The sequence below is a fragment of the Bufo bufo genome, chromosome 4, assembly GCF_905171765.1.
Source record: "Bufo bufo chromosome 4, aBufBuf1.1, whole genome shotgun sequence".
NCBI classification, from domain to species: domain Eukaryota; kingdom Metazoa; phylum Chordata; class Amphibia; order Anura; family Bufonidae; genus Bufo; species Bufo bufo.
The window spans coordinates 280,048,776-280,072,928 of record NC_053392.1 but is presented as its reverse complement, the minus strand read 5'-3'; the positions used below and the strand labels follow the sequence as shown (position 1 = coordinate 280,072,928).

At 41.7% G+C, this 24,153-nt stretch overlaps 1 protein-coding gene across 1 annotated transcript in view; it reads right to left on the bottom strand.

Moving 5' to 3' along the window:
• Positions 1 to 24,153, bottom strand: part of LOC120998109 (collagen alpha-1(XIX) chain-like) — a 378,018-nt gene that overhangs the window by 14,357 nt on the left and 339,508 nt on the right. Inside the window, exon 25 of the mRNA XM_040428629.1 lies at positions 16,970 to 17,101. Within this exon, the coding sequence (XP_040284563.1) occupies positions 16,970 to 17,101 (132 nt within the window). The remainder of the gene's footprint in view (positions 1 to 16,969; positions 17,102 to 24,153) is intronic.

The window sequence follows — 24,153 nt, the reverse complement described above, 5'->3', positions numbered from 1 at the left end:
TTATGTGGTATTATAAATCATTTACCATATCTCTTCTTAATGTCTATAAAGAGTGGTCCTTCCAGTGCCAGACTTGGGACCACTGTCACACTTGCTTCAAACTTTCAGCAAGTTTCACATATTCAGATATTTATCTGCAAATGTTACAAAAATGTACGATTGGTTTTATCTCCAAATTTAATATATCTCTTCTGCATTCTATGTTAGTGATATGTGGCTCCAGATCATGACTTGAAGTTGAATGTGGCTCTCAAGATAAAAAGGGTTGTGGACCTTTGATTTATATTTTTAGTTGTAAGCTGATCCACGTAAGGTAAGTAGGAGTAGGTAAGTGACCACTAAATGCTTAAACACCAAAAAAATCAGATCCTGACATTAGGAATTGCCATGTATGGGTGATACTTTCTAAAATCATATAGATCAGCGTTTCTCAACTCCAGTCCTCAGGACCCACCTGCTAGTCATAATTTGAGAATATTGGCAGGTGGGCCTGAGGACTGGAATTAAGGAATACTGATATAAGTGCCACTGCTTACCATATATAACTGTAAACCCCTGTAACCCATGCGCCAAGTTCTAATCAAATCAAATCATTAAAATTGAATAAGTCACTACCAGGCCACCCTTTATAATTAGTAAGAAGATGTATAACATTTTTCTATCAATAAATAGGTAGTAAAACTTTTTTACACAACATTCAGCATGCTCATTATTGAAATCTTTGTAAAGCATTTAATGAAACACAGATGAAAAGGTCTTCTACACAAAGGGGGAAAGTTATCATTGTGTTTGCAACTTTTTAAATGGCATTTGCGCCAAATGACTTTCTGCAGCTTCCTGTAGTGTTGGTCGAGCACCAAAGTACTCGGGTACTCGGGTGCTCGAGTCTACCGAGCACCCAAGCACAATGGAAGTCAATGGGAGAACCCGAGCATTAAACCAGGAACCCCCTGCTTTGAGGAGGGGAGGGTGTCTGGTTCATAGTAAAAGGTCAGAAATTGATGGAAACACCACTAAAATGATTTGGGAACAACATGGGGAGGATGTCTGGATGTATCTTGGACCCCCAGGTCGCTGCTGGGAACGATGTTGTCCAAGTAGTACGCCACTTTTACAGACTGACAATAATATGCATCAAACCGAAGATAAAATCGATTTTAGAGGAAAAATTGTTAGGAAACATTCTTTCCTGTATATTTAATTGTATATAAAGTGCAAGTGCTGCCAAAAATTACAAGTAAGAGGTACTCCGATACAACCTACAGTATATATATCACATGAAGGAGGGCCTCATTCACATTCTGGTACAATTGTTCAAGTAGTGGGACTCCTACACTCATAAAGCCTATCCACTAAGTGAAAGTGCTGCCAAAAATTACAAGGAAGAGGCACTCCGATACAACCTGTATATCACATAAAGGAGAGCCTCATTGACATTGTGGTACAATGTTTCAGGTAGTGGGACTCCTACACTCATAAAGCCTATGCACTAAGAGAAAGGGCTGCCAAAAATTAAAAGGAAACGGCACTCCAATACACTATTATTACACATAAAAGAGGGCATCATACACACCCTTGAAAAATTATGATTGATGGCCTGCTCGTGACCTTCAAAAACATTAGGAGCAAGGGCCTGCTGGTGACCCTCTAAAACATTAGGGGCGAGGGCCTGCAGCTGATCTGACCATCTAAAACATTTAAGGTGAGGGTCTGCTGCTCAGCTGACCATCTAAAACATTAGGGGTGAGGGCCTGCTGCCGAGCTGACCATCTAAAAAAATCTGTGGGAGAGGGCCTGCTGCCGAGCTGACAATCTAAAATATTTTTGGGGCGAGGGTCTGCTGCAGAGCTGACCATCTAAAAAATGTTGTTGGTCAAGGGCCTGCTGCCGAGCTTACCATCTAAAACATTATGGGAGAGGGCCTGCAGTCAAGATGACCATCTAAAAAAAATTGTCGGCGAGGGCCTGCTGCCAAGCTGACCATCTAAAATATTTTATGGGTGAGGGTCTGCTGCCGAGCTGACCATCTAAAAAATATTGTGGGCGAGGGCCTGCTGCTGAGCTGTCCATCTAAAAATTTATGGGTGAGGGTCTGCTGCTGAGCTGACCCTCTAAAACATTATGGTTGAGGGCCCGCTGCTGAGCTGACCCTCTAAAACATTAGGAGCAAGGGCAACCTAATAAGCATGTTGATATGATGGAGGAGGAGGAGAAAAGGGAGATTGAACCATATGCCCTTTTAAGTGGTGGAAGGGGTGCATGGGAATACAGTGTATTCAATACACCATAAAAGCCACATTTAGAGTGCCTTTATGTTCAGCTGTTTTCCTCTGGTGGAGTAGAGAAGTCAGGTGCAAGCCAGGCCTTGTTCATTTTTATCGGAGTCAACCGGTCAGCATTTTTAGTTGACAGGCAGATGTGCTTATCAGTTATTATGCCCCCAGCAGCACTAATTACCTGCTCTGACAAAACGCTGGCGGCAGGGCAGGCCAGCACCTCCAAGGCATAGAGCGCCAGTATGTGCCACATGTCCAGCTTGGACACCCAATAGTTGTAAGGCACACAGGGATCACTGAGAATGCTGACGCGGTCTGCTACATACTCCTTCACCATCTTACAAAATTTTTCCCTCCATGTGACTAGGCCGCGCATCAGGTTGAGGGTGCTGGCGGGGTGTCATAAAACTGTCCCAGGCCTTGGAGAGTGTTGCCCTACCTCTGTTGGAACTGCTGAACGTCCCCCTCGTCTCCCCTGCTTGGTTGGCCAAGGACCTACGTACTCTGCAGCCAGCGTTGTCAGCTGGAAATATTTGGAGCAATTTTTCCACAAGTACCTTCTGGTATTGCACCATTTTGCTCGTCCTCTCCACCACAGGAATGAGAGATGAGAAGTTCTCTTTGTAGCGGGGTTCGAGAAGGGTGAACAACCAGTAATCAGTGTTGGCCAAAATGCGTACAACGCGAGGGTAACGGGAAAGGCAGAATAAAATAAAGTCAGCCATGTGTGCCAGAGTCCCAACAGACAAGACTTCACTGTCCTCATCAGGAGAATGACTCTCAATCTCCTCATCCTCTTTCTCCTCTTCTACCCATCCACGCTGAACAGATGGAATAAAACTTCCATGGGTACTACCCTCTGTAGCGTATGCAGCCGCCTCCTGCTCCTCATCATCATCCAATTCGCGCTGAGAAGTCGAAATTAGGGTGGTCTGGCTATCACCCTGTGTACTGTCTTCCCCCATTTCCACCTCTTCCACATGCAAAGCGTCCGCCTTCATTGTGAGCAACAAGCGTTTGAGTAGACAGAGAAGTGGGGTGGTTACGCTGATAATAGCGTTATCGCCGCTCACCATCTGTGTTGATTACTCAAAGTTGCGAAAAATCCCTCACAGAGGTCAGACATTAATGCCCACTCGTCGCTTGTGAAGAGCGGAAGCTGACTGGAAAGGCGACGACCATGTTGCAGCTGGTATTCCACTACTGCCCTCTGCTGCTCACAAAGCGTGGCCAACATGTGGAACGTGGAGTTCTAGTGCGTGCTCACGTTGCACAACAGTCGATGAGCTGGCAATTGCAAGCGCTGCTGCAGCGTTGCCAGACCGGCGGAAGCTGACGATGACTTCCATAAATGGGCACACATGCGGCGTACCTTCACCAGTAGCTCAGGAAAATTTGGGTAGGTTTTGAGAAACCACTGGACCACTAGGTTGAACACGTGGGCTAGGCATGGTATATGTGTAAGCTTGCTGAGCTCCAAATCCGCTACCAAGTTACGGCTATTATCAGAGACAACCATGCCTGGTTGTAGGTTTAGTGGCGAGAGCCACAGCTTAGCCTGGTCCCTTATCCCCTGCCACAGCTCTGCGGTGGTGTGCAGTTTGTCACCTAAGCAGATCAGTTTAAGCACAACCTGTTGCCGCTTCCCCTCTGCAGTGCTACACTGCTTCCAGCTACTGACTAATGGCTGACTGGTGCTGCAAGATGAGAATTCAGAGGTGGAAGTGGAAGAGGAGGCGGAGGAGGAGAAGAGGGGGTTTAAGCTCTAACGTAGGTGCTGGCAGAAACCCTGATCGACGTAGGGCCCGCAATCCTTGGCGTCGGTAGCACCTGAGCCATCCGAGGGTACGACTTGCTCCCAGCCTCCACAACGTTCACCTAGTGTGCCGTCAGGGAAATGTAGTGTCCCTGGCTAAAAGCACTTGTCCATGTGTCAGTGGTTAAGTGGACCTTCCCAATAACTGCATTGGTCATATTGACGGCTGGGGACAGAATACCGCGGGACAGCTGCCACCATCAGGATGCGGAAAGCCTCAGTGTCCACAAACCTAAATGTCAACATTTCCAGGGCCAGTTTTTTGGAAAGGTGCGCATTTAGTGCAATGGTCTGTGGGTGGGTGGCTGGGTTTTTGCGCTTTTGTTCAAAGGTCTGGGGTATAGACATCTGTACGCTGTGCTGGGACACAGTAGTGGTGCATGTTGGGAGGCATCCGGGCCTGCGTCTTGGACAGGGGATTGGCCAGCATGTAACAGAGGGGAAGAGGAGACAGTGGTGTGACCCGCAGACACTGGTTGTGGACCCAGGCGTTCGGCCCACCAATTAGGGTGCTTTGATGCCATGTGGCGGATCATGTTGGTGGTGGTGAGGTTGCTAGTGTTCATGCCCCTGTTCATTTTGGTATGGCACAGGTTGCAAATGACAATTCTTTTATCGTCCGCACTTTCATAAAAAAAAAACGCCAGACTGCGGAACACCAAACCCTTGGGAGATTGCCGCAAGGGGGTGCTCTGGGGAACAGTTGCGGGCCTGTTTGGTGTGGCCCGCCTTCTCCCTTTTTCCACCCCACTGCCTTTTCCAGCCTGTTGCGGTGCTGCAAATCCCTCCCCCTCTGTATATGCTGTCCTCGCTCGGCTTGCCACCTTCCCAGGTTGGGTCAGTGATTTCATCGTCCACCACCTCCTCTTCCACTTCGTCACTCTGGTCATCCTCCTGACTTGTTGACCTAACAACAACCTTACTTATTGACAACTGTGTCTCATCCTCATCATCAACCTATTGAGACACTAATTGCCGTTGAATTATTGGCAACTGTGTCTCATCATCCACCTTGTGAAGCACTAATTGACATTCCCCACTGTCATCTTCTTTTGACTGTGGATGCTCCAGAGTTTGGGAATCAGGGCACAAGATCTTCTCATGTCCCTCTTCAAGCGGGTTTGGCGAGAGGCCCAAATTAAGGAATGGCGATGAAAAAAGCTCCTCAGAATATCCGAGTGTGGGATCACCTGTTTGTCTAGTCTCTCCTTGGTGGGTGGAAGGAGTATCAGGGTGAGGATTCTGTTGACCAGACTCTTGGCTACTAAGACTGGACTTTTTGAAAGACAGGGTGGTGCTTAACGGACTGGAAGCATTATCTGCTGCAATCCAACCAACCACCTGTTCGCACTGGTCTGACTTCGAGAGTACTGTGCCGCCCTGCAAACTGGAACATGAAGCTAGGTATCGTGGATGAGTGTGTTTCTTGTGCTCTGCCAGCAGGCACAGTTTTACCGCGCCTAGGGCGGTGTTTTGATCTGTTCACCATCAACATTGCGTGCAGCAGCAACCACAGCCTCCCAGACACTGTTCAGAGAGGTGTACTGTTTTCCCTCCTTGTAAATCTCACATTTGATGATGGACCACAGGTTCTCAATGGGGTTCAGATCAGGTGAACAAGGAGGCCATGTCATTAGATTTTCTTCTTTTATACCCTTTCTTGCCAGCCACGCTGTGGAGTACTTGGACGCGTGTGATGGAGCATTGTCCTGCATGAAAATCATGTTTTTCTTGAAGGATGCAGACTTCTTCCTGTACCACTGCTTGAAGAAGGTGTCTTCCAGAAACTGGCAGTAGGACTGGGAGTTGAGCTTGACTCCATCCTTAACCCGAAAAGGCCCCACAAGCTCATCTTTGATGATACCAGCCCAAACCAGTACTCCACCTCCACCTTGCTGGCGTCTGAGTCGGACTGGAGCTCTCTGCCCTTTACCAATCCAGCCACGGGCCCATCCATCTGGCCCATCAAGACTCACTCTCATTTCATCAGTCCATAAAACCTTAGAAAAATCAGTCTTGAGATATTTCTTGGCCCAGTCTTGACGTTTCAGCTTGTGTGTCTTGTTCAGTGGTGGTCGTCTTTCAGCCTTTCTTACCTTGGCCATGTCTCTGAGTATTGCACACCTTGTGCTTTTGGGCACTCCAGTGATGTTGCAGCTCTGAAATATGGCCAAACTGGTGGCAAGTGGCATCTTGGCAGCTGCACGCTTGACTTTTCTCAGTTCATGGGCAGTTATTTTGCGCCTTGGTTTTTCCACACGCTTCTTGCGACCCTGTTGACTATTTTGAATGAAACGCTTGATTGTTCGATGATCACGCTTCAGAAGCTTTGCAATTTTAAGAGTGCTGCATCCCTCTGCAAGATATCTCACTATTTTTGACTTTTCTGAGCCTGTCAAGTCCTTCTTTTGACCCATTTTGCCTAATAATTATGCACACCTGATATAGGGTGTTGATGTCATTAGACCACACCCCTTCTCATTACAGAGATGCACATCACCTAATATGCTTAATTGGTAGTAGGCTTTCGAGCCTATACAGCTTGGAGTAAGACAACATGCATAAAGAGGATGATGTGGTCAAAATACTCATTTGCCTAATAATTCTGCACGCAGTGTATAGTCCTTAAAAGGACTTTTGGGTCTCTAACAAGTTTTAGCAATTTAGTGCAGGTTGCACAAAGGGTATTTTTACACTAGCGTTTTTCTTTTCCGGTATTGAGTTCGGTCCTACCGGGAAAAAAATTATCAGTTTTATCCTAATGCATTCTGAATGGAGAGCAATCGTTCAGTATGCATCAAGATGTCTTCAGTTCAGTCACTGTATGGTTTTTGGATGGAGAAAATACAGCAGCATGCTGCAGTATTTTCTCCGTCCAAAATTCTGGAACACTTGCCGGAATGCCGGATCTGGCATTATTTTACATTGAAATGCATTAATGCCGGATCCGGCCCTAAGTGTTCCCGGAAAAACTGATCCAGTTTTGCGGTCTGCGCATGCGCAGGCCTTTAAAAATGTGAAAAAGATAAATACCGGATCCGTTTTTCCGGATGACAACCGGAGAGACTGATCCGGTATTGCAATACATTTGTGAGACGGATCAGCATCTGTCTACAAATGGTTTCCGTTTGCATACCGATTACCGGCGACGGAACTGCCTGCCGGAATCCAGCGACGCTAGGGTGAAAGTACCCTAAAAATATATATTGCTGCCACACACAATAGTCCTTAAAAGGACTTTTGGGTATATAACAAGTGTAAAAGCTCAAATATTCCTATTTCACCTCCTACACTATCTCTCCCTTCTGCTCTCCAGCTCTCCCTAAGACTGAGCCGAACACGTGTCATCGGGTGCTGGCTACAGCATTACAGTGAGGGCAGTACGTACCTGCACGTTTATTGACTGCGTAGCAGCCAACAAACGCATGGGGAGGAGACTCGAGCATCGCGCTCGAGCACACGCTGTATTCGGCCGAACATCGCAATGTGCCGAGCATCGTGATACTCTAGTAAAATTTGTGTTCGGCCTAGCATGCTCGCCCAACACTACCATCCTGCCATTTGCCCTAAAAAGCAGCATGGTGAGGATGGTGAGTGGGCAGTGGCAGTTGATCCGCCACATTCATCTTCATTTGTGCCTGTTTGAAGACAGACATCTACTGTAGACATTATTCTGGAGCATGGCCTGCTGGACAACGCGCATAATATATGACAAGGCACGTGCCTCGTAATAAGTTAGACGTATCGCCCGGTAGAGCAAAAGATAAAACACAGCACTCTGATAAATCTCCTCCAGTGTGTCTAATTGCCATATTTCACGCTATATTGCAAACCAGGATTTTTACACTATAACTATTAAATTGAATCTTAACATACTGTAAAGGTAAACATTAGTCAAAATGTCATAAGTATCATGATCCTGAATGATTAATGAATGGAAAATTATATGAAGAAATTGTAAAAGTGACTTTTATGAGACTGGTAAAGGCTAGTATGAGATTCATTCACTATAGTGTGCACTTGAAGTAAGCAGATAAGCAGTTGACAGCAAAATTTGTGTTATTTAAAATGACTACCCTTTTCTATATGGTTGAGACAAAGGCACATCTGGGTAATATTAGGCTTTAGCATATGAAATCACAATGTTCCATCTATGTGTGAATAGAGATAGGTATTAGGTAAAGTAGACCTCTATCTTAGGTATAGGTATTAGGTAACTTAAATATACAAATTCAAATATATACATATACAAGTGTGCACTGTGCCAATACAGTAATTCTAGTACACAAACATATGCAAGTTTGTGCATTAGGTCACTATCAGCCATAATTTTTTAATAATATTTGATTAGGAGAAGGACACCTCCCGAAAATAGAAAATTTTCATTACTCGTCTCTATTCTAATAGATGTCTCAAACTTTGGCTATAATGTTACTATAACGTTTATAACCCAAGCAGTAGTGGCATAGTGAACAATACAGAAAGAGTTAAAGGGGATTTCCAGGACCTTAAAACTAATGACCTCCTGTGAGCACTGCTGCCTTTTCCGTGCTTACCAAGCACAGTGCCGTACATTGTATAGCGGCTGTGCTTGGTATTACATCTCAGCCCCATTCATTTCAATGGGGCTGAGGGGGAAGCCAAGCACAGCCGCTCTCTATACAATGTATGGCGTTGTGCTTGGTAAGCACAGAGAAGGCCACAACGCTCACAGAAGATGGGCAGGTGCCTTCTCAAATAGCTGACCGGCGAAGGTCCCGGCTGTCAGATCCCCACCAATCAGATACTGATGACCTATCCTGAGGATTGGTAATCAGTACCAAAATAGCAGAAAACCCCTTTATAGAACCAATCATGCAGCAAACTTCATCTATTTCTGTTATAATATTTTCTATCCTGTTCTAAGGTGTTAACTAAACATAGGGATAAGGGAGGGTTAGGCCTGCCGGACCTTAAGGTATATCATGCAGCAGCATTAGTGATGAGGATCATAAACTGGTCAGGTGGAGATTCCACGAAACTCTGGATTAAGATGGAGAGGGAGCTCTCCCCACTAGATTTGTCAGTGGCGCCATGGCTTACCAACCGCCCAGCTCAAGAGAATTGGCCTTTTCTGGTGAGACATTCCCTGGCCTGCTAAGATCATTGGACCTCAAAGTTTCAGATTTCCCATAAAAAAGGTCTCATGACCCCAATTATGAGTAACCCTGATTTCATGGCAGGGGAAAAGACATCCAATTTCCTAATTTGGCATAAATCCCAATACCCGAGGATTCGTGACGCTATGACACAACAACGCTTGCGGGATTATGGGTCCCTAGTATCTGGTGATAGGCAGAATGGCTCCACATGGCTTGCATATGCTCAGATAAAGTCTTTCATACACAGTTTATTTGATCATAGGTCATATCCTGACATGACGCCTTTTGATAATATCTACGTGAAACCTGGTGACCATTACAAGCTAATCTCACAGTTATATGGGATACTAATGGATAGTAGTAATCCTGATTTAGCCCCATTTTTTGGACGGTGGGAATCTGATCTACAGCTATCCTTATCAAAGGGGGATGTTCTGAAGGTGTGTACACTCTCTCATGGATTGTCTCTAGCTGCGCATGCAAAGGAGAAAAATTTCAAGATTTTATCTAGATGGTATTACTGTCCCTTGACTCTAAGTAAGATGTTCCCAAGTGTCTCTAACTTATGCTGGAGATGCAACTTAGCGGTCGGTTCAATGCTGCATATATGGTGGGAGTGTCCAATAATAAAGAAATTCTGGGACCAGGTATTTCTCATTTGCAACAAATTCACAGGTAAAACGGTTCCCAATTCCCCTAAGATTGCTCTGCTATCGCTTATTCCTGGCTCTATAGCTAGTATTAAGAAGAATCCGATAAGGTTTTTTCTGATAGCAGCGCGTATGGTTATTCCGCGCCAATGGAAAAAGACGGAGGCTCCCTCTCTCTGTGCATGGGCGTCCGAGATCAGATGTTTGTTACGAATGGAAGAACTTACGGCGATTTCACAGGGTACTGAGAGTATTTTTTATTGTAAATGGAACTCTTTAATGGATTTTGTCCATTCTCCTGATTTCTCAAGGCTAATAGGGGAACTTAGCAACATAGAAGGGAGGTAGTGACATGGGGTATAATAGTTCTATTGCCTGTATCTAGCATTGTAGTCCTTGATGTTAACCGCTTGATAGTTTACACAGCGCATAAAGACTTTTCTTTTAGCATGGGTTTGTACTGGGAGATAGTTCATCCTTAACTGGTACCAGTATAGCATCTCCCTTGATTTGTGTAGGGTCTATGAGGGTGAGAAACAAGATCACCAATCTGCTATATGATAAGAATATGGCAAAGTATCTGTGTATGTTATTATTGCTTTTTAATACTTTGTAAGTATCGATACCATTTGTTATTACTGACTGTTATTGACAATATGGATCCTGCGTGATCCTTTACTACTATTCTATAATAGTGTCATTTATTGCTTATGTACTTTTTGTTTGAAATCGACACCTTATGAAAATAATAAAGTGAAGTAAACATAATATTTTCTATCCTTATTATGCCTAAATTATAATCATTTCTTCATTAAAGACTATTTTTGAAATGACTTCTGTATGGAAACTACTATACATTGTTTGCTTGATCCAGCCATATTATTTGAATTCTTCTAGTTAAAACCCACCTACATTCACATTAAAGGATAACTTCACATTAGAATAAAACTCCTGGTTAACATGAAATAATATTTGCAAACTACTCCCACCAACAGAATTGGTTTTAGTGATCCACATTTTGTCTCTCCTCATACTAACAATTGAGTTTTCAACCTTTACTGCATACATACTTATGTGGCTTGTCAACAATATGCATGCAATAAGGATGAACTCTGGAATAAAATGTTTGCAATGTTTAAATAGGCTATATATACCTAAAAAACAAAAAGAGAGTTGTATGCAAAATGCTATCACCTAAGGCTTGGATCTTAAAGGATATGGACATCTTTTACATGGAAAATATGTTTTTTAGATGTTGTAGGTTGGTGACCACCTTGTGAAAAAAAGTTGCAGTAACTTTCAGTCCACATTCTTCTTTCCTTGTTCAGTCCCTGCTCTTAATTTCAAACATTTCTCATGAGAACGTATCCCTCACAGTTATACGGTACATACTGGATACTGTATATGTCTTCAAGATGCTGCTGTCTGCTCTCTTCAAATGTCTTGTGTGTGCTTTCCTCTTTATCTACAACTTTTGTGAGCTTCCTTCCTCCGCCTTCTTCTCTACGCACTCTTATTTGTTGCATACAACACCCTCCCCCTCCCTCTTTTACCTCTAACACCAAGGGAATGGAGGAGGAAAACAGAGAGAGAGATGTCAAACGCTGGAGCAGTGCTCTGTCTGATCTATGTTAGATTCAGCATCACCTTATGTACAGTCGTGGCCAAAAGTTTTGAGAATTACATAAATATTGAAAATTTGAAAAGTTGCTGCTTAAGTTTTTATAATAGCAATTTGCATATACTCCAGAATTTTATGAAGAGTGATCAGATGAATTGCATAGTCCTTCTTTGCCATGAAAATTAACTTAATCCCCAAAAAACCTTTCCACTGCATTTCATTGCTGTCATTAAAGGACCTGCTGAAATTATTTCAGTAATCGTCTTGTTCACTCAGGTGAGAATGTTGACGAGCACAAGGCTGGAGATCATTATGTCAGGCTGATTGGGTTAAAATGGCAGACTTGACATGTTAAAAGGAGGGTGATGCTTGAAATCATTGTTCTTCCATTGTTAACCATGATGACCTGCAAAGAAACGCGTGCAGCCATCATTGCGTTGCATAAAAATGGCTTCACAGGCAAGGATATTGTGGCTACTAAGATTGTACCTCAATCAACAATTTATAGGATCATCAAGAACTTCAAGGAAAGAGGTTCAATTCTTGTTAATAAGGCTTCAGGGTGTCCAAGAAAGTCCAGCAAGCGCCAGGATCGTCTCCTAAAGAGGATTCAGCTGCGGGATCAGAGTGCCACCAGTGCAGAGCTTGCTCAGGAATGGCATCAGGCAGGTGTGAGCGCATCTGCACGCACAGTGAGGCGAAGACTTTTGGAAGATGGCCTGGTGTCAAGAAGGGCAGCAAAGAAGCCACTTCTCTCCAAAAAAAACATCAGGGACAGATTGATCTTCTGCAGAAAGTATGGTGAATGGACTGCTGAGGACTGGGGCAAAGTCATATTCTCCGATGAAGCCTCTTTCTGATTGTTTGGGGAATCTGGAAAAAGGCTTGTACGGAGAAGAAAAGGTGAGCGCTACCATCAGTCCTGTGTCATGCCAACAGTAAAGCATCCTGAGACCATTCATGTGTGGGGTTGCTTCTCATCCAAGGGAGTGGGCTCACTCACAATTTTGCCCAAAAACACAGCCATGAATAAAGAATGGTACCAAAACACCCTCCAACAGCAACTTCTTCCAACAATCCAACAACAGTTTGGTGAAGAACAATGCATTTTCCAGCACGATGGAGCACCGTGCCATAAGAAAAAAGTGATAACTAAGTGGCTCGGGGACCAAAACATTGACATTATGGGTCCATGGCCTGGAAACTCCCCAGATCTTAATCCCATTGAGAACTTGTGGTCAATCCTCAAGAGGCGGGTGGACAAACAAAAACCCACTAATTCAGACAAACTCCAAGAAGTGATTATGAAAGAATGGGTTGCTATCAGTCAGGAAATGGCCCAGAAGTTGATTGAGAGCATGCCCAGTCAAATTGTAGAGGTCCTGAAAAAGAAAGGCCAACACTGCAAATACTGACTCTTTGCATAAATGTCATGTAATTGTCGATAAAAGCCTTTGAAACGTATGAAGTGCGTGTAATTATATTTCACTACATCACAGAAACAACTGAAACAAAGATCTAAAAGCAGTTTAGCAGCAAACTTTGTGAAAACTAATATTTGTGTCATTCTCAAAACTTTGGCCACGACTATAGGTGAAGGACTGACACACACTCTACACAAGCAAAATGGATGGGCATTTTTAATTAAAAAAAACTAATTAGAAAGCTGCTTAATTTTGCATATATCAAGCAAATGAATTATATAAATTCAGGGCAAAGGTGTCCATAACATTTCAAGCTGCTTAATTTAGTATTTTCCAAGCAAATGAATGATAAAAATTCAGGGCAAAGGTGTCCATAACCTTTAAAAACTCTTAGAATTTTTAACTTGGACATCAACTTCATTAATCATACACCATTCAGTGTTAGAAACAATACAAGTTCTGGCTCACATAATGCAGTAGATTATTTAATTCACAGTTACATGATTGAGTAAACTTTGTGTTAAAAATTAACAAACAATTGCACATATAATTGTACACTGTTGCTAAACAGTCAGATAGCCAATAACTACTGCAATCTTCACATTTGTTTTTCATTTTCCAGTTAGTAGATTTCTCATATACATAGCATTTGAGTTTTTGCATATTTTTTTCCAGAGTTAGACTCCATACTTCTTCTAGAAACCTTTGCCTTGTCTTCATTTCAGTCTTATTCTGATTCCAGAGAAGCCCAAACTACCGGAAAAATAATAGATAGGAACCACCTATCAAGAAACTACCAAAAGACTGGCATACTCATTTTAATAAAACCAGCTTAAAGGGGTTCTCTAGGCTCTGGATATTGATGACCTATACTTAGGAATCAGGATAGGTCAATAATATACAATCAGCGAGGGTTCTGACATGCCACACACCGACTGATCAGCTGTCCCCTTCAGCCTCTAGTGATGGAACTAGCACATTAAATGGAACAGAAAGTGCAGCTCTGTACAAAATGTAGTCGATGTGCCGGGTTACTGCAGCTCATGTCCAATTTAATTCATTAGGAGCTAAACTGCAGTAACCCAGCACAACTACTACACTTTGAATGGAGTTGTGCTTCCTGTTTCATTCATAGTGTTAGATCTTGTGCTGGAGGCTGCAAGGAACAGCTGATCAGTGAGTGTATGGAGTGTCGGATTCTCACTAATCGGACACTAATGAATTATCCTGAGGATAGGTCATCATTATCAGGAGCCTGGAAAACCCGTTTAATGTATATCGACCACTCTGACACCAATGAAATGGACAATTCAATGCAGTCGGTTTTGAAACATAATATTGGAGAATATTCACCAATATAGTGCAAGGAAAAAGTGAAGGTGTAGCCCATAGCAAATAATCAGAGCTGAATTATCAATATAGGATATATTTGGAAAATGAAAACAGCAATCTTGTTTCTAAGGGCAGCTGCTCCACTATTTCTTTAAACTAGTTGATGGTATATTCAATAATTGTTAAAAATATTTTAAATCATATAATTTTGGAAAAAATACTAAATCATATACACAGCTCTCCTGCCTTAAAAGGATTAGTGTTGGAAACTGCAATGGAAGCTATGTCTAGGTCTTGGATGAAGTCTCAGCTATTAGGATCACAGAATAAGAAATCTTTAACCATGAAGCTGGAACAAATGTCATACCATGAGCCATCCCAATGCCTGAGCACTTTTCCAAGACTCTGCTTGTGAAGACAGCCCAAGCTGGAGAAAGTATAAAGGTTATGGTGAACACACGATATTCACCACAAAGTTACATATGCAGTGCAGACATCTACAGTAGATAATTATACTGTCGTCCATTTAGTTGGATGCAAGACAGGACAATTAAAATATAAACTGTAACATAAAAATAATTGAAAAACGAATGAAACACACTATGCTAGTCTTAAATAAAGTCTAATACTTTCTACATTTTTTGTTCAACATTTATTTCAGTGTCCTAGATTTTCTCATTAATTTTGTATAAGCTTTTTTTTTGCAGGCAGAATAGCTTTGAGTTAATGTCAATTAAGTGTCTGCATATCATATTCTTACTTTGTTAATTATTTAAAAGCATATGACTTAGCATACTCTACAGCATATGCATATTGAAATATTATTATTTAGTGTGTTAATGAACAAATACAATGTAGCTAGAAATAAAAGTCAAGGTCAAAATGTCTATTTTTTAAAATTAATAAGAATCTGTTGTTAGATCTATTGTTAGTGCTATTTTCTTTTGAAATGGAAATTATACATGTAAAGTTTGATGAAAAGTTTTTTTTAGGGCTGATTTAAGTTGTGTGCTTAATGGTACATTAATTGTAAGGATATTTCAAGTGATTAAGGTTCTTCTTCAAAATCATTCATTGGTTTCCCAAATAACACAAATTTAATAGACTCTAATACACTGCCTGTCCCAAAAAAAAGTCGCCACCAAAAAAAAAAGGTCACACACTCTAATATTTTGTTTGACCACCATTAGCTTTGATTATGGCACGCATTCGCTGTGGCATTGTTTCGATAAGCTTCTGCAATCTCACAAGATTTATTTCCATCCAGTGTTGCATAAATTTTTCACCAAGATCTTGCATTGATGATGGTAGAGTCTGACTGCTGTGCAAAGTCTTCTCCAGCACATCCCAAAGATTCTCAATGAGGTTAAGGTCTGGACTCTGTGGTGGCCAATCCATGTGTGAAAATGATGCCTCATGCTTCCTGAACTACTCTTTCACAATTTGAGTCAGACGAATCCTGGCATTGTCATCTTGGAATATGCCCGTGCCATCAGGGAAGAAAAAATCCATTGATGGAATAACCTAGTCATTCAGTATGTTCAGGTAGTCAACTGACCTCCTACTTGGAGCACATACTGTTGCTGAACCTAGACCTGACCAACTGCAGCAACCCCAGATCATAGCACAGCCCCCACGAGCTTGTACAGTAGGCACAAGCCATGATGGGTGCATCACTTCATCTGCCCACACGACCTTCCATTGCTCCAGAGTCCACTCTTTATGCTACCTAGCAAATTGAAGTGTTTTTTTTTTCCTCATTGATTAGTGGATTTTTAAGGCTACACAGCTGTTCAGTCCCAATCCCTTGAGTTCTTGTGCGTGTGGAAATGCTCTTACTTTCACTATTGAACATAGCCCTGAGTTCTACTGTTGTTTTTCTTTGATTTGATTTCACCAAACGTTTAAGTGATCGCCGATCACGATAATTCAGGATTTTTTTCCTGCCACATTTCTTCCTCGAATACGATGGGTCCCCACTATCCTTACAGTTTTTAATAATGCGTTGGACAGTTCTTAACTCAATTTTAGTAGTTTCTGCAATCTCCTTAGATGTTTTCTCTGCTTGATGCATACCAATGATTTGACACTTCTCAAAAGACTAACATCTTTTCCACAACCACAAGATGTGTCTTTCAACATGGATGTTTAAGAAATGAGAGCAACTCATTGCACCAGTTGGGTTTAAATAACTTGTTGGCTGCTGAAAGAAAATCGCCCATGCAGTAATTATCCAATAGGAGGCTCATACCTATTTGCTTAGTTAAATCCAGGTGGCGTCTTTTTTTTGGGACAGGCAGTGTATTATACACAGCTTTAGTTGTGAACACAAATATTAATATAACCATCCTACAGAACCCTTACTCTGATAAATCCCTTCCAGGAAAACTGATAGCCCCATAGAAATGGACAAGTTCTCAAGTGAATGTGTATGTGATTGAACAGAAATGTATGGAATCAGAGCATTTATATGTCTGTTCTACATTGGCTAAATCATTCTGTTACACGTTTCAACATATTGCAATGTATGAGTTCCATTACAATGGTATTACACCAATATAAGAATGCAGAACTGTTGTACTTGGTATTTATTATGTTTAAAGCAGAAATATAGGAAATATCCACCAAATGCTCCTTCAAAACATTTCCTTTGTTTATCCTTAGATCATGGAAACATTTTTAGATAAACTATAGCATTGTCATGTTTACCTTGAGGGCCAGGAGGCCCAGGATCTCCAGGTGGCCCTGGAAGTCCATCATTCCCAGGTGGACCTGGTTTTCCTTGAGCAGCAAGTAAAGCAGCTGGTGTTTTTAGTTGAGAGAGGAAATCGCTCATTTTCTCTGTAGGAAACAAATATGAAAGGTGAGTTCTAGCAGTAGACAATATTTTATAGAAGAATCTAAAATTGCAATGGTTGTGACACTTTTCTACCTTTTTTTACAACGTGGACTTGCCTTGGTGGGAAAAGGGAGCAAGGCTTAAATGTGGCACCATGCACAAAAAAGTGCCGATTTTTTGGGAGTAAACTTTGCACTGTGGTAACTCTGGTCCAGTTTAAGACTATCTGTCTAAGGTTACACTAACTATTAGATAATATTAGTAAAAGTGGGCCATAGTTTTTTTATGCAATGAATATTGCCTTTGCCTACATCATGTGAATCATATGTCAGTCTTAAGCAATGTTAAATCAGTATTATGTATTCAAAATGTATAACGTGGAAGGCTGTGTTTAAACTCATCCACCACAAGAAATAGAGACATATGTAATAGACCACCAAAAGGGCTTCTTGTTTAATCTATGTAGATTTTCTAAATAGTAATTTCAAGATTAATAAAAAAAACTGAAACATGTGAAACACTTCCATCAAAAACATGAATTCATCTCCATACTTTTGAACAAATGGTTGTAATCTTGACTTTCAACAACCTGTCAGATGAACTGCAGAGAAGACTGTTCTAAATCTCTATCCCTTGGATAAAGCTAAGGCGAAACATACGTCAGGAAGTCGTCCCCTTCCTCCCTCCCCACGGATATCAGGGTTAGTATATTGTCTATTTGTGTTGGTCAGTGGTTGTCCATATCACTCTAGCTGCTGTTAGTTACACTTACCGGGATTTCCCTGAGTTGGAGCCACAGAGTTTGGACCATATTTATAGAGGAACCTGGGTGTGTTCTGGCTATGTGAGAGGAGTATTGGATCCTCTTTTGTTGTACCGGCTATGGATGATTGCATTATATTTTATAATATAAGCACTTTACTATGTGTTACTCATTGATGTGCATATATCATCTGTATATGTATAATAGATCCATCATATTTATGTGGGGGGAGGGGTGATTCTTGCTCTATAGCTCTTACCTGATAATTTTACATTGTATATTTTTTGTGCAATAATTATGTGAAATAACTTTCTATATTGCATGTGTGGTTCTATTTTTTGGGTTTAGTTAGCTGGCATGGTTCCACACATGATACATATGCTTTTGTTTATGGTCATTTTGGTTTGATGTTCTAAATCTGGCAGAATACTAAAATGTTATTTTCGATGGTTTATATACAAGTAGCATTATCATTATATATACACCATTATCCTTATATATAGACTCCTCAACAACAGAATTCCAACACCAAGAAGGAAAAGTCATGAAATTATGGAAATCACAGAATCACCAAAAATGTTAATGATATGCAAATTATAAATATGCACCATGCTTAGAATCACACAGACTTACACTCCTTGACATGCTATCAGTGAGGTTATTAATGGTTGTCTGATAATTGTTCTGCCACTCTGAATACACTGAGAGCCATCATCGAGAGCCGCTGCTGGCAGCTCCCTTTGCAGTTACCGACCAATAAGGTCCTAGATGTATTTATGGGAGCCAAGTCGGAGATGCTGTAGGCCATGGTAGCACGCTTAGGCATGCAGGCTGCTCACAGTATCAATAGCAACATATGACCTTGCATTCTTCTGTTGAAACACTTTGGAGAAATGGCAGTACTACTAATTCCACAAATTAATGTGATGCTAAGCTGTTAGTGTCCCTCCAATGAAGACAAAAGGGGTCTAGCTACTGTACATTATGCTACTCCACACTATAATCCCAGGAGTAGGACTAGTGCAATGTTCCCTTGTGAAGGCCTCTTCATGGCCCATGTGGTCTCCAGACCAATCGCTGGCTATCACTGCATTCAAGACAAAAGCAAAATTCATCGCTGAAGAGGATAGACCTCCATTCCAGCCTCCATTGCTATCTTGATGTGCATCATGATAGCCTCTAAGACTGGTGGCATTAGGTCAATGGAACGTCTGTAGCTGAACATATGGCTCATATTTTAAATGGCAAATGCCTTCTGATGGTTTGTAATTGTGTAGACACTGTTTGCTACTTTAGGCTTGGTATGTGACATCCGATTTCACTTGCAGTACAGAATGGACCACTATGCGCCATCCTTCTAATCAAACTATCTGCCAATGCAGAGTGCCTACATCTCCAGCTAGGTGCGTAGTGATCTACCAGAGTGATCACCAAGGTCTCTTACTTCAAGGATTCTGTCTCTCTCAGTTTGAGACAAGTGGTTATAACTGGCACGTCCATGAACAGGACGCATTGTACACTTATCCCTAATGACTTGATCCAATTTTTGAGGTTTCATGTGGGTAAAAACATTGCTTTTAATCTGACATTTATACCTCTTTCAAGTGCCAAAGATTGGATCTAGGTGCTTGACAATTTGATGATCTGCAGATCTTAGCGACACCTGCTACTTCCTCGACTTGCATAACCTTAAGGGCTCATGCACACGAACATATTATTTGTCTGTGTCTATCCTGTTTTTTGCAGCCCGTATGTGGAACTGTTAAAATGGAATGGGGCCGCAAAAACAGAAATGACTCAGTGTGCATTCAGTGTCCGTATGTACACATCTCTGTTTCACAAAAATAATAGAACATGTCCTATTTTTGTCCGTATTACGGACAAAGATAGACCATTCTATTAGGGGTCAGTCATTCTGTTCTGCAAAATGCAGAATGCACATGGCACGTACATGTGTGCATGAACCCTAAGGCTTGTCCTTCTTGATGTTGCAGTTTCAATGTTGAGGAGTAGTAATGAGCGGCAGGGGCTATATTCGATATTTCACGAATATTTTGTAGAATATTTGTCATATATTTGCGAATTTTGTGAATTCGAAATTATTTTATTGAATGCGAAAAATCGGCAATGTAAAAATCACGTAATGCAAATTCATAACGCGAAATACAGGCGTGGGTCACTTTGGCTACATTTTTCAAGCTGGTATAAGGTTCCTGAGACTGGAGAAAATGATTGGCATGGCAGAACATTATAATAGCTTTATATGCAGATAGAGTCAAGTGCTCCAATATATTCGCGATTGCGCTAATCGGCAGTGATTAGAATATTTTTTCGCACTTCGTGCAACTTCCCATTTTAGCAGGTCTGACTACAGATTACTGATCGGTGAACTAAGTATTGTTGTGAACTTGACATTGCTTTCTTTTCATTGGGCCACAAGCAAGAAGCAGAGAGGAATCATGTGTTCAGATGGAAAAAAAATGCAGAATATTCGATATAACGAATATATAGCACTATATTCTAAATATTCGCAAATTCTCGAAGTGGCGATATTCGCAATAAAAATTGGCTATTCGAATATTCGTGCTCAACACTATTGAGGAGTGTATAATAAAAAAAAACTCACTGAAAGAAGCGGCCTAAACGGGTGGACATGCTCCAAACCCAAACACTGTAGCGTGTCTATAACCGGGGGAGCAATTCCTCCGCATCCGGTCCACAGATAACGGCAATCCCCAGCAAAAAATGCGTACAATGGAGAATGCCGAGGCGGACCACATGCACCACAAGGACATCTTACACAAAATTATACATTGTGCAGTTGCGTATCATTTTGGTGCATTTTTTGCATTTTCCAAATGATCATATTTCACATAAAACTGTTTTCAATAATTCAGTTGAAAGTAGTTGCATTACAGCAAGTGAAGAGAAGAACAAATACAAAGAGATAATGCATTACATAATTAACATTTTTAGAAGATAAAGATTCCACAGGGAGATATGAATATTGGGATTATTATAGGGAAGACATTCAGGGCCATACTTTTAAAGTCTGTCACCAGAAAACTCACTGCTAAAACCAGGCATGATGTCATGTAGCTCTAACTCAGTTGAATGCAATGATGCCTTTCACTTCGTGATTAGGGTTGAGCGAACCTGTAGAAGTTCTGGTTCGCTGGGTTCAGCCAAACTTCAGGTCAAAGTTCGGGTTCAGGACCCGAACTTCACCCGAACTTCACCCCGAACCCGGACCCTATTTAAGTCGATGGGGACCCGAACTTCACTTTATTATTTTCCGTTATAACATGGTTATAATGGAAAATAATAGCATTCTTAAAACAGAATGCTAAATAAAATGTCTATCGAGGGGTTAAAAATAAAAAATAAACTCACCTCATCCACTTCATCACGCAGCCGGTATCTTCTTTTCTTCAGGACCTGCGGTGACGTCACCACGCTCACCATGGAAAATAATAAATTCACCCGAACACTGAACCCGAACCCGAACTTCAGTGAAAAAGTCTGAGTTCGGGTCCGGGTACCCGAACTTGCAAAGTTCGGTACGAACCCGAACTTTGCAGTTCGGGTTCGCTCAACTCTATTCGTGATCTCTTGCTTAAATTTAGAGAAAAATAACTTTACATCAACATGCAAACGAGCAGCTAAGTGCACACAGGGCAGGTCCAAGCCACACTATGCACCCTTGTTTCACCTACTTGAGCTGCAAGGCATCTCCTTCTTGAGTGACAGGGTCAGTTCCTGCATAGTCTTGCCTGGTCCTGCTAATCAAGAAGGAGATTGAGGGAATGACAGAGGTAGCAGGAGGAGCATGGGTCACAAAGTAGCTTGGACCCACCCTTAGGTCATTTAACTGTACCTTTGCATATGGATTAAAAGTATTTTTTCTCCAGAATGAAAAAGTTGATTGCTAAGTGACAGGTATTATTACATTCAGCTGAGCTAGCCCTATGAGGCACTGGGCCTGGTGTAATAGTGAATTTACTGGTGACATATTCTCCTTAAGGTTTGCAAAAGTTGCAGATGGAGGAAAAAGGGGAACCAACTGGCTTCTATTCCTCATATGGAGTGACAAGTAACATACGTTGCATGTGATATATTAGTGACTCTATCACAGATTTTGCGTTGGAGCTCAGGACCTTTAAGTTATGTATCTGGAGACATTTGAGTAAGCAAAACAAATTATGGAATGAGGAACATCTAAAGGTACCTGTACACATAAGAAAAAATTCAGCCAAAGCCACTAATTTCACTGGGACAGACTAGCCCTCCCCAACAGATAATGTCAGAGGAAAGAAGGAGTCATGCAAATTTTATTTTTACATACTGTACCTCATCTTTTTCTTCATTGCAAACACATGAGTGTGCAAGCCAACCAACTGTGCACTTGATGAGCAATTTCAGTTGACTCAAGAAGCATTCAGCTGAAAGCTATTGAAGGTGTATGGGCACCTTAAAGGGAACCTTTCATGTTGAACATGGTATCTGAGCTCCAGGCAGCAGGTTATAGAGCAGGAGCAGATGGAAATATATATTTTGGTGGGAAAATATTCAGTATACCTTGTATGTAGTTAATTTATGTTCATGTTCATTCTGAGCTTTGAAGTCAATTAGAGGTCCTATCAATGATTGACAACCTTCCCTCTCTGACTGTGTAAACAAAAAGCACTCCAAACTTGCAATTAGAATAAGTTAGCTTATTCATTTAGCCAAGTCATGCATCGTGTTATAAAAGTACAAAATCTAACAATGCTTGGGGCCATATACACTCACCTAAAGAATTATTAGGAACACCTGTTCTATTTCTCATTAATGCAATTATCTAGTCAACCAATCACATGGCAGTTGCTTCAATGCATTTAGGGGGGTGGTCCTGGTCAAGACAATCTCCTGAACTCCAAACTGAATGTCAGAATGGGAAATAAAGGTGATTTAAGCAATTTTGAGCGTGGCATGGTTGTTGGTGCCAGACGGGCCGGTCTGAGTATTTCACAATCTGCTCAGTTACTGGGATTTTCACGCACAACCATTTCTAGGGTTTACAAAGAATGGTGTAAAAAGGGAAAAACATCCAGTATGCGGCAGTCCTGTGGGCAAAAATGCCTTGTGGATGCTAGAGGTCAGAGGAGAATGGGCCGACTGATTCAAGCTGATAGAAGAGCAACGTTGACTGAAATAACCACTCGTTACAACCGAGGTATGCAGCAAAGCATTTGTGAAGCCACAACACGCACAACCTTGAGGCGGATGGGCTACAACAGCAGAAGTACCCACCGGGTACCACTCATCTCCACTACAAATAGGAAAAAGAGGCTTCAATTTGCACGAGCTCACCAAAATTGGACTGTTGAAGACAGGAAAAATGTTGCCTGGTCTGATGAGTCTCGATTTCTGTTGAGACATTCAAATGGTAGAGTCCGAATTTGGCTTAAACAGAATGAGAACATGTATCCATCCTCTGATGGCTACTTCCAGCAGGATAATGCACCATGTCACAAAGCTCGAATCATTTCAAATTGGTTTCTTGAACATGACAATGAGTTCACTGTACTAAAATGGCCCCCACAGTCACCAGATCTCAACCCAATAGAGCATCTTTGGCATGTGGTGGAACGGGAGCTTCGTGCCCTGGATGTGCATCCCTCGAATGTCCATCAACTGCAAGATGCTATCCTATCAATATGGGCTAACATTTCTAAAGAATGCTATCAGCACCTTGTTGAATCAATGCCACGTAGATTTAAGGCAGTTCTGAAGGCAAAAGGGGGTCCAACACCGTATTAGTATGGTGTTCCTAATAATTGTTTAGGTGAGTGTAGGATGACCAGTAGTGTTGGGCACGAATATTCGAATAGCAAATGTTAATCGCGAATATCAGCACTTCGAGAATTTGCGAATATTTAGAACATATATATATATTCGTAATTTCGAATATTCTAGATTTTTTTTTCATCAGTAACCTCCCTTCTTGCTTGTGGGCCAATGAGAAGGTTGCAATGTCTTTGTCAGAGCTTAGCAACATCCCTAGCAACCAATAGGAAAGTTGCCTACCCCTTACTATATAAGAACCTCTCCAGCAGCCCTTGTATGCAGTATTTTGCAGATCTGAGAGAGACAGCAGTGTTATTGTTGTGCTCTCTGCTTTCCTGTGTCATTACATTAGATAGTTAGTTAGTTATCTTATATATATAATACAGATAGTTAGTGGGAGATAGTCAGTGTAGGTTGGATAGTGATATAGTGTAGCAGGTTCTGCTGTCCATACATACATGC